The sequence below is a fragment of the Trachypithecus francoisi genome, unplaced genomic scaffold (genome assembly GCF_009764315.1).
Source record: "Trachypithecus francoisi isolate TF-2019V2 unplaced genomic scaffold, Tfra_2.0 Lachesis_group11, whole genome shotgun sequence".
Lineage (NCBI taxonomy): Eukaryota > Metazoa > Chordata > Mammalia > Primates > Cercopithecidae > Trachypithecus > Trachypithecus francoisi.
Genome location: NW_022681456.1, coordinates 117026234 through 117037077, shown reverse-complemented (window position 1 = coordinate 117037077; position 10844 = coordinate 117026234). Strand labels below are relative to the sequence as shown.

The 10844-nt window shown below is 40.3% G+C and overlaps 1 protein-coding gene across 1 annotated transcript in view; it reads right to left on the bottom strand.

The window, feature by feature from the left end:
- Positions 1–73: 73 nt before the first annotated feature.
- The window catches only part of PLBD1 (phospholipase B domain containing 1), a 66902-nt gene continuing 56131 nt past the window's right edge, over positions 74–10844 (bottom strand). The window contains exons 7-11 of the mRNA XM_033222802.1: positions 7810–8010; positions 7559–7699; positions 3215–3400; positions 2467–2573; positions 74–369 (exon numbers count right to left, since the gene is read on the bottom strand). Coding sequence (XP_033078693.1) covers positions 187–369; positions 2467–2573; positions 3215–3400; positions 7559–7699; positions 7810–8010 — 818 coding nt within the window. The 3' untranslated portion in view covers positions 74–186. The remainder of the gene's footprint in view (positions 370–2466; positions 2574–3214; positions 3401–7558; positions 7700–7809; positions 8011–10844) is intronic.

Sequence of the window (10844 nt, the reverse complement as noted above, 5' to 3'; positions counted from 1 at the left end):
ATATAACATTTCTTCTACAGTGCTCTACCTTATAGCAAGTGCTTGCTGTAAGAACAACAAAGTCAGTGGAAAATGAAAATTACAAATGAATTTATATTTTATTGCATAATTCTGATGGGAAAAACATAGCTAAAATAGTGCCTTTGGTTTCTTATTTACAGCCTTCTAGTCCGTCATCTCCCTCCTTCATTTTATGTCACGTTTCAAAATTGGTTTCATGGTAATAAAATCAAAGTTGTAGACCTCTGGCATGCCCTGATGTAGAGTTTTGTTGAAACGATTCCAGTGAAAAACAGGGAGGCCACCTTGTACTGTGGGACCACTTATGGCATAGGATGTGTACTGAGATGCTAGGTAGATATCTGCCACCTGGAAAGAGAGAGGAGGAGGACATTTTAGAAAAATCATTTGGCAAAAAATTAAATCCATGGCCTTTCCCACTCCCCCAACTACCAGTCATATTAGCTTTTTTTTTTTTTTTTTGAGACGGAGTTTCGCTCTTGTTGCCCAGGCAGGAGTACAGTGGCACAATGTCAGCTCACTGCAACCTCTGCCTGCCAGGTTCAGCAGAGATGGGGTTTTGCCTTGTTGGTCAAGCTAGTCTCGAACTCCTGATCTCAGGTGATCCACCTGCCTCAGCCTCCCAAAGTGCTGGGATTACAGGCATGAGCCACTGCGCCAGGCTGCCTTCTTTTAAAACAAAATTTTCTTGCCATTTTTCACATTGTCTTTATATGATACAGTCTTCTGTATACATTTGGCATCAAATGTCAATCAACTAGAAGTGTGTGAAATGAACAGTGTAGCCAAAAGCAAGATATGAAGTCAGATTACTCATTCAGAATTCTAGCTCCAAAGCTCATTTAAAGATCACTTAACCCCTCTATGAGTCAGTGTTCTCCTTTGTAAAATGGGCTGATAACCCTACTTCATAGAGTTGGCAAGAGGATTAATGCAAGCAATGCTCAAAGCAATGCCTAGAATAGATGAAGTCCTCAGAAAAAGTTGCTATTAATCAGGGTGGTAACAAGAGTCTTAAAGTAAATGGAGCTCACTGTCAAAAATTGAGGGCCATGGTTCTCAAAAACACCTAACCACTGACTAGCAGCGGATCTTAATCTTAGAAAGGAAAGAGAATCCCTTCTGATTTTCCCCATAAAGAGAGAAATTGTATTTTTAAAGAGTATCCTTCAACAGAAACTTTTTGATAAAAACAATTGCAGGCCTCTGTCTCCAGAAGTGAGATTTGGTAGAGGGAAGCTTGTCTTGGGTTCTCCCAGGCAAGGCAGCAGAGGTGATTTTCTTGGTGTATTCTGTGATAGATACAAACTTCACACATTTGACTGAATGTTTGCAAATACCATTTTAAAAAAGGAATACAAAAACATCCATAGGGGTTTCATCTGTGCCAGCTTCTCTACATCTACCTTTTTTTTTTTTTAAACGTTAACATTGAGAATCATTACGGTTAAAAGCTTTGCCTTCATCACATAGCTAAAAAGGTTGAGCTGGAACTCAAGATACTTTAAAGCATTTCCTGTTTAGATATTAGGCTGATAGAGAATAATGTGTAACTGGGGTCAGCATTCCTATAATTTTTTGAACCAAAGACAGAATACGCAGTTTACCCTGACAGGTTTCTTCCTGAATTTAGGACAGGTGATGAAATGAAAAGACATACACCCAAGCCAAGACTGCAAAAGGATGTAGTAGCATGATTCTGCCAACCAAACGCCTCATACCCTCAGATATCCCAAATCCAGTGGTGAGCAGGTAAATTTTTAAAAACCATCTTTCTGAGGAAAAAAGTTCTGATTTCCATAATGTAAATACTTTCACTTGACTGGTTTCAAACTATCAACATGATGTCAACTAACAATTGGTTCCTGCATGTCTATGAGCTGGCTTTAGCACACCACTGCAAACCTACTTATTACTTATTTTGAGAGACATTACAGCATTTATCATTTCTAACGTTGTGAAAAACCTCTGTGCTTTAGGCATCTTGTCCAAACTTGCTCCTTCGGCTACATTCGATTCATGTTTAACATGGAATCACACTGCTTGAATAATATGTTCTTTGGACTTTGGGCCAGTCTGGTAAAACTTAAGACAACAATATCATCATTATGGCTGTATACATTTACAAATAACTAACCACTGTTCTAAACATTTTACAGAGATGAAAGGCTTATTCTTCAGAACACCATATGAGGTAAGTACTGTTATATCCATTTTACAGATGAAGAAACAGAGACATGATGGAATTACGTGATTTACTACTAAATGGCAGAGCAGCGACTTGAAGTTAGATAATAGGACCTACCACCAGAATCTCTGAAAGAGCTGATTCGTGGGTTGAGTTTATGGTTAGAGACATTACTGTGCTTCCTGCCTGTGCAACTTTGCCTTTGGAGAGGCCTGTGTGCTGGTGGGAATTAAATTCAAAACCCAATAGCATGTTACCTTCGTGTCATAACAACCTCCAGGACTTGGGTTAGGTGAGTTCAGATCCTCGCGGCAGCAGATGGTATTACAGGGGTCACCCTTACTGTAAGGATCCTTCTTATAATCTAGGAAACAGAGAGAGATGGGGAAGAGAGTGAGTATTGGCTGTTCGGAGACACACTTCTCCACAGTAAGGTTTTGGGGCCTGTTAAAGCCTCAGCCCAGCCTGCTTCCAGATAGAGACATCTGCCTTAGCTTGTGAGGAAGGAGTAAGTCCTTGGCCCCAGGCCCAGCCTGCTCTTAAGAACCTTTACACAGTGAAAAATGGATAGGAGACCCAGATAAATGTGCATCAGTTATTTGACTCTGATGCTGTTCATAAAAAAAGAAATACAAATTTGACTTTGATGCTGTTCATAAAAAAAAGATGTGGTATTTATGAATAATTTTTGTTTTATTAGCTGCTGTTATCCTTGGAAGGAAACTTGTGTTTGGTGAAAAATTTTAAATGACCCTGTATGAGTTATTTCTTCTGTGTCTTACAGATGACTTTTTTCAATTAAAAAATGTATAGACCCTTTTCTTTCATTTTATAAAGGAGGCCAAAGCTGTATTTATTGAGTATAAAATGTATAATATTAGTTAAATACTTAAGTAACTTCTTATAATTCCTTCTAGTACAGAGACGATAAACTTACATGGATTCTTTATCCATAGGGAAGAAAAGGAGTTTTGAAGAATGATTCTTGAGAAATATGCTACGTACTGTTGTATCGCATGATATATTTCATGGATGCCATATCAGTCACTTTCCCTTGGTCACGCCGGAAGATTTTGGCTCGTGGAGCTAAATCATAAGAGTAGTCCAAGCCCAGCTTCTGAACTAACAGTGGATAGCCACTCCAGTTGTAGATCTTTTCGTGGAAAGGAACATTGTAGGAGGGCCAATATCCTGATTTGGAATGGAAGGGAAGGAAGGGAGGGATTGACAGGGAAGGAGACAGAAAAGGAGAGAGAGCAAAAGTTATCCATGTTCATTTATTTTGAAAATGGGCACAGGTGTTTAATTACAAAATAATGTATACAAAATAAAGCTTTTTGCATGTGAACCCTGGTAGCCACACAGCCTTTTAAATTTCCTAAATCAGCACACCTCTAGATTATTTCATTAGGGGAAGAAGAGCATCAGAATTCTCTGGTTTTCACCCCAAATTATTAATCTCTAAGCCAAAAAATAACCATATTCTTTATAGAGCAAAATAAAGTATAATGCAAGGCGATCTGGGGAGCTCATCTAAGTGGATTTAGTTACTGAAGTGCCAAGAAATGGCTGTTCACAATGTGGCCCTGTAAAGGAAGATGTCAAATGGTAATCATGAGGTAGTGGAAGAACATGGCACTGGGAATAGAAAGTCTGAATTCTAGGCTCAGGGCTTAAGAACTAGGTCTTAGGCAACTTCATTTGTTTTGTTTTGTTTGTTTCTCTTTTTTTGAAAGATGTCAATGGGGAGAGAGAGGAGAAGTCCGTAATGTGAGGGGATTGGGGATGATCTTGTAGGTTACATTAGGTTTTTAATTCCTTTGACTCTAAACATTTATAAAGGCTCAGCTTCATTGAAAGCTTCATAGTGTGTGAAGGCCACATAGCCTACTAGTCACTGAGCACCAAATATGTGACACAGCTCTCTCTGGTAAAAGGAGAATTTCAGAAACATCCTAGATAACACTGGCCTGGGTTATTGCCTACAGAACAGTCAAGGAATGTCTCCACCATTTACAGTTCTCTCCCACCCATTCTCTCCTGGCCCTTGTCTGCCTTTCTCCTTTGTATTGTACAGGACCTCCTCTTTGGGGGTGAGGTTACAGAGACAAAAAGTGAATGATAAGACATTCAGCCTTGCTAATTCTGAGAGCCAGCATCAGAAGAACTGAGATATGGATGACATTGAAATTATAGAAGAAAAACAGATTTGTTGCTAAAACATATCTAGGTTTTATAGACTCAGGAATTCGACTGCCTGGATTTGAAGCCTGGTTCTGCCATTATTAAGTATGTGATCTTGAACAAATTGCTTATCCTCCTCTGTGCCTCAGTTTCTTCATCTTCATTAAGTATTCAGCATTAAGCATCTTCATAAGCATAAGCATGAAATGCATTCAGATGGAGTGCTTAATTATAGTATCTAATACTTGGTAAACATTAGATGATTATTACATTTCTCTTTGTGAAAACAGCTCAAATGAATAATGAAAATGTCTGCTTTATACTTCACATTTCATGAAGCTTCATGATTTAAAGCAGAGCAATTTTGGCCTGGTGCAGTGACTTACGCCTGTAATCCCAGCACTTTGGGAGGCTGAAGCAGGTGGATTGCTTGAGTTCTTAAGTTCAAGACCAGGCTGGACAATATGGCAAGACCCTGCTTCTTTTATAAAATATAAAAAAAATAGCCAGGCATTGGGGTGCACACCTGTGGTCCCAGCGACTCGGGAGGCTGAGGCCCGAGAACCGCTTGAACCCGAGAGGCGAAGGTTACAGGGACCCGAGATCACGCAGCTGCCCTCTAGCCTGGATGACAAAGCGAGACCCTGTCTCAAAATAAAAAAATAAAATAGGGCAACTTGTTTAATCTCACAACAACCTGATCATGTGTAAGTATTATCATCCCTTTATTGAACAGAAGAAACAAGAGTTTCAGAGAGGTCAGATGTCTTCCTTGCCTCTCAAAACTTGACTGAATACAGGCCTTCTAACTAAAACATCCAGGGCTTCTATCACCATACCACAGTTGCTTAAATACGCTAGGAGGTGTGCCCACCTCCTATCCCGACCCCCCCTCCTTTTTAATGGCTATATGATATCATTTATTTGTTTGGGCAAAACACATGTTTCTTTCCGAGCTTTTCTTTACTCCCAGTAAAATGGCAACAATAACACTTATGTGGTAGTATGTTACAAACATCAAACAAGAGAACTTAAGTAAAAGGCCCAGAAGAGTGTCTACAATGCAGTAGGTGCTCTGAATTTAACTCTCCGTTCTTCTCTCCTCTGGCGAAAAAAAAAAAAGAGAGATCATCATCAACTCTTTTTAGTCTTAGGGAGTTTCAAGGGGTCTAGCAATGGGACTGCAGAGAACCAAGTCTACCATTCTGTTAGCAACTGTCCAAAGAAGAAAAGATTACTTTAGCAAGCATCTCTCTCTTGAGGCCTGCTATTATTTTCAGGCTTTTAGGAGCTGGAGGGACCAGCTGGGTTATCTGTTTTGAACTGCTCTGTGCTAACCAGTAACCATCTAATGATTTCACTTCTTGGATGGATTTTCCTAACAAGCAAAGAAGGTAGGTCCACTGCTTGGTAGTATATGAACTGCTTGGCAATGAAAACTCCCACCTTAAAAATTGGTGTTATGTGTAAGTCTTAGTGCATTTAGTTGGTGTGAACCATTCTCCACTGATGAGGCTCACTCTGGGCATCATTACAAAGTCAGTTTGGGGACCTGGAAAACGGAGGACCAGGTCCTGATCCCCAGGGTAGACACTTTATCTCCATTCTGTCTCTATTCATCTGCCAGCTGATCTGTTGCAATAGTCTCCTAACTAGTCTCCTTTCTTCCCACCCAGTCTACTCTTCCTTCTCCTAACTAGTCTCCTTTCTTCCCACCCAGTCTACTCTCCCTTGTCAGGAACTCCCAATTTTTAAAACATAAAGGCTGAACTGCCCAATAGGATTTTTAAGGCTAACATTTTCTCTCAATCTATCTACTTATCTTAACTGATTCTCATGACCATCCTGTTAAATTGTAGAGAAATTATTGGGAGCCAGATGAGTCTCAGAATTTAGGGTTTTTCAGACTTTAGAACAACCATGGAGTGCATGGATTATGTGACATTACAGTCTCTTTGGGAAACACCTCATAAAGATGTTGATATTTCTGTAGCCTAATGTATACATGGTGTCTCTAAGAGGAAATAAAGACAATTTTTAAAAAAAACAGGCTGGGCACAGCAATTTGGAAGACCGAAGCAGATGGATCACCTGAGGTCAGGAGTTCAAGACCAACCTGGTGAACATGGTAAGACCCTGTCTCTACTAAAAACACATAAAAAATTAGCTGGATGTGGTGGCTGTAGTCCCAGCTACTTGGAAGGCTGAGATAGGAGAATCGCTTGAACCCAAAAGGCAGAGGTTGCAGTGAGCTAAGATTACACCACTGCACTCCAGCCTGGGTGACAGAGCAACACTCCATCTGAAGAAACACTGAAAAACCACTAAAAGTTTCCTTCTGGCAGTTTTGCTGCGAAATGAGTTCAGATCAGGTCATATCTTGCTACCAAGTGAGCTAGCTACCAAAGCAAAACAAAACACAAGAAACAAAATAATAATTTGTGGTTTTACAGTTTTGGAATTTTAAAATTACAAATACCTGGTTGTGGACCTGTATCATGATTCAGTTTTATAGATGAGGAAAGTGAGGCTTGGAGAGATTCAATGATTTGCCTGAGATTTTAAGGAACTGAGATTTGAATGAAGGCAGTGAGTCTCCTGGCTTCAAATGACTGGACTCCTTCTTGCCCACCAGAAGTGCCTTCTCTGACCCCACCCACTAACAGCCACGTTCTCTTTAGGTTCACCACTGGCCTAGGGACACCAGACCTGATGACAGCTCTTCCCACCCTGAGTTCCTGCAGCTGCTTTGAGTGCTTTGCTTCCCTACTAGACTCCTGAGTCCTTCGAGGTCAGGGATTCTATATCCTTGCTTTTCTAGTCCCTGGGCCACAGTGGCACTCCATAAATATTTGCTGAATTGAACTCAAAGCTTTAACCAGGAATACAGGAGAAAAGGTAATATTAGAACCATGAGGAATCACAGGGTCATGATGCCTGATTTGCGTCCCAATCTGCACATTGTCCTGCAAGAGTTTGTGATGTAGGTTTACATGTTGTGCTAAACCTGGTCATTCTCCCCCAGTGTAACTAGCAGTGGCATCCCCATCCTGTCTTCCCCCCATGCCCTCCCCCACCACACATTCACACATTGTGCATTCCCCTACCATCTATGAACTCACACATACTCGTCAGGTTTTCAGACTTATGACATGAAGAAAGTACCTCTCCGTAGAACATCAGTTTGTTCAGAATATTCTACATATGTAGGAATTTGCTCCACAATGTACAGAGTGCCTTTGTCAAGGCTGTGGTTCAGCTTTACCTTCTTCAGGTCCAGAACCATGTATTGATTGTTATAGGTGCCTGAAATATCAGGAGACATGAAGACGGGGCATGGGTATGACTTTACTGGTTAACAAGCCTAAATCAAAATATATGTCTGTGCCTAACAGTTATTCTGCAGGGTCACTTACCAGAGTTGTATTTGGAAAAGATGTCTGCCCACCTCTTGCCACTATCTGCCATCATATTGGCCACACGGACTCTTTGCCATGCCAGGAGAGTCTCGGGTATTACCTGCTTTAGCAGGGTTTTATTATACACACTGTTTGTGGTCTGCAGCAGTATCAATCCACTGCTAAGAATGTAAAAGTCATCCAGAGACTCCAAAAACCCTGCAGGAAAGACAAATATACACATCAGCATATGTATACATGGAACAGTGAACCATCATTATTAGCAAAGAGCTTTACATACACAATGCATTTTGCAAAGCGTGTCAGTTATTACTACCCTTGAGTTGCAGTAGCCTCCCCCAGCTCTGGCTCACCTCTGTGGTAGTCACCCAACTGCCACTTACAGAGGTGCCAATAGACCTCCACCCCTGGATTCTCCATTGAAAATTTATTTTATGATTTGAAATAAAAAAAATGTTAAATCCAGAACATTGCAAGTTTCCAGAATGATAAACAGATGTAGATCCCAACTTGCTAGGATTTCGCAGGAGAACTTTTAATTAGGGAGGGGATTAGCAGGGTTCATTAGTAGGATATAAATGCCTTTTTTTCTTCTCTTCTACTTTCCCATATTTTTCAAATTTTGTATAAGTCTACTTTTATTTTTTTGAGACACAGTCTGACTCTGTCACCCGGGCTGGAGTGTGGTGGCATGATCTCAGCTCACTGCAACCTCACCTCCTGGGTTCAAGCGATTCTTGTGCCTCAGCCTCCGGACTAGCTGGGATTACAGGTGTGCACCACCATGCCTGGTTAATTTTTGTATTTTTAGTAGAGATCGGGTTTCACCATGTTGGCCAGGCTGGTCTCAAACTCCTGACCTCAAGGGATTCACCCGCCTTAGCCTCTAAAGTGCTGGGGTTACAGGTGTGGGCCACCACACCTGGCTAAGTGCGTAATTTTTATACATGGAAAAACATCTACATTTAGAAAAGTAAAGATGGTTTTGAAACTCGGTCATTGACACTCTTCGTCAATGCTTTTTTATAAATGTTAGAGGCAACACAGGAAAATCAGTGAAGCCACAGTCTTTTCTGAAGACCTATTTTGTGGTTTACACTGGGATTAGTATGGAAAGGACAGAGTATCAGGCACAGCTGTAATAAAAAGAGAGGCGATATTGTCATCAGTAACAGTAATGGAACAACTGTCAGTGTTGAAGAAGAATCAGAAAAGGACCCCAGTGGTAGAGTTAGAAGGGGCCAGAGTGGTAAGTTCCTTTGGTGCATCCTGCCAAAGGGGATTAATGCCCTTACAAAATAGTCCAGAGAGAACTAGCTAGCCCCTTCCACTATGGTGAGGTCACAGAGAGAAGGCACTGTCTGTGAGAAACAGACCCTCATTAGACACTGAGTCTTCCAGTCCCTTCATCTTGGGCTTCCCAGCCTCCAGAACTGTGAGCAATAAAATTTCTGTAGTTTATGAATTACCTTGTCTGAGGTGTTTTGTCACACTAGTCAGAATGGACTGAGATAGTCTCAAATTTCTATCATTATTTTTTACCACTTTTATCATTTTTGCCATATCTGAGATCTAAACTATCATTTAGTTAAAATTTTTATTTTTTGACAAGTAAAAATTATATAAATTTATGTTATACAAAATGATATTTTGATATCTGACAAGTAAATATTGTATCTATTTTGGTATACAAAATGACATTCTGATATATGTATACATTGTCAATGGCTAAATCAAGCTATTAACATATGCACTACTTAATATCTTTCTTCAGATTAACTCACTTTTCAAACTTAAAATACCCTTGTCACATACCGTAACGTCTAAGAAACTATGGACTTAAATGTTTTTGTTTTTCCCCAAAGAAATACATTGAAACAAATACATTTCTACTAACGTGCAAAAAATATCTGTCCACATACCACCTCAAATTACCCCACCACCCTACGCATGCTATTGCACATCTATTCGAGCCTCGTTTGGAATAAGTAAGGTGGGGTCAAAGAAAGAGGCCACCTGAAGCTGGAGGTAAGAGCATGGATTGGGAGTCAGAGGGCCTCATTTTAGGTCCCTGCTTGCCTCTAATGAATTTGACAATTCTCATTTTGCCTCTCTGTTCCTTATTTCTTTCCTCTGATAACCTGGGACTAAGTGATGTCACTCAGCTCTAACAATCTGATTTTAATTTCTTGAAATTTCTTGAGTAGGAAAGTTACATGATGAGAGGACGGTCCAACTAACTCTTAATGAGCCTCTATAAGGCTGCCATTAAGCTATAGAGAGGTTTGTGTAAATTAGAGAAAGTTGCACACTCCAAGTGGTACAAGGCTTAAAGGTACCCTTGAATGAAATTTTAATGGTCACCTCTCTAGAAAGACATGACCCTGGGCAAGGATATATGGCTTGGCAGAGTGTAAAATGGATTTCATTCATCTCTTGGGCTGGGATCATTTTTCAGTGCTCAAACTGTACAACCATACTTGGCAGCCTTGAGAAAGCTCCCTGGTAGAAAATCCCTGTAGGGTAGAATTGCTGTATTTCTGGAATGACAATTTTGCTAATTCACTCCTTACTGTAGCAGTCTCTCTGGACACAAGAGGGCAGGCGTTCTTTAATATATGTAGGTGATTGAATATTACAAGTACTAATGTTGTAAGGAGTCGTCTTTCCTTTAAAGGCAAGATTCTTTATGATAGAGACAGAAAGATGGAAATATATAGGCTATCTAGAGTTCTAGAGCAAAGAAAATGACTGGCCTGCAAAAACTATAGTTGAAGAGGCTATTTTTTTTTTTTTTCTTTTTTTGAGACAGGGTCTCCCTATGTTGCCCAGACTGGTCTCGAACTCATGAGTTCAAGGGATCCTCCTGCCTTGGCCTCCCAAAGTGCTGGGATTACAGGTATGAGCCACCACATCTAACTAAAATTATGATCTTGCTCTCATCTGTCATTAGTAGCTTTGGAAGGCAGATTGAGATCAGAAGAAAATGAAACACTCCAGTGTTTTATGAATGCCAGCCTAAGATTAACATT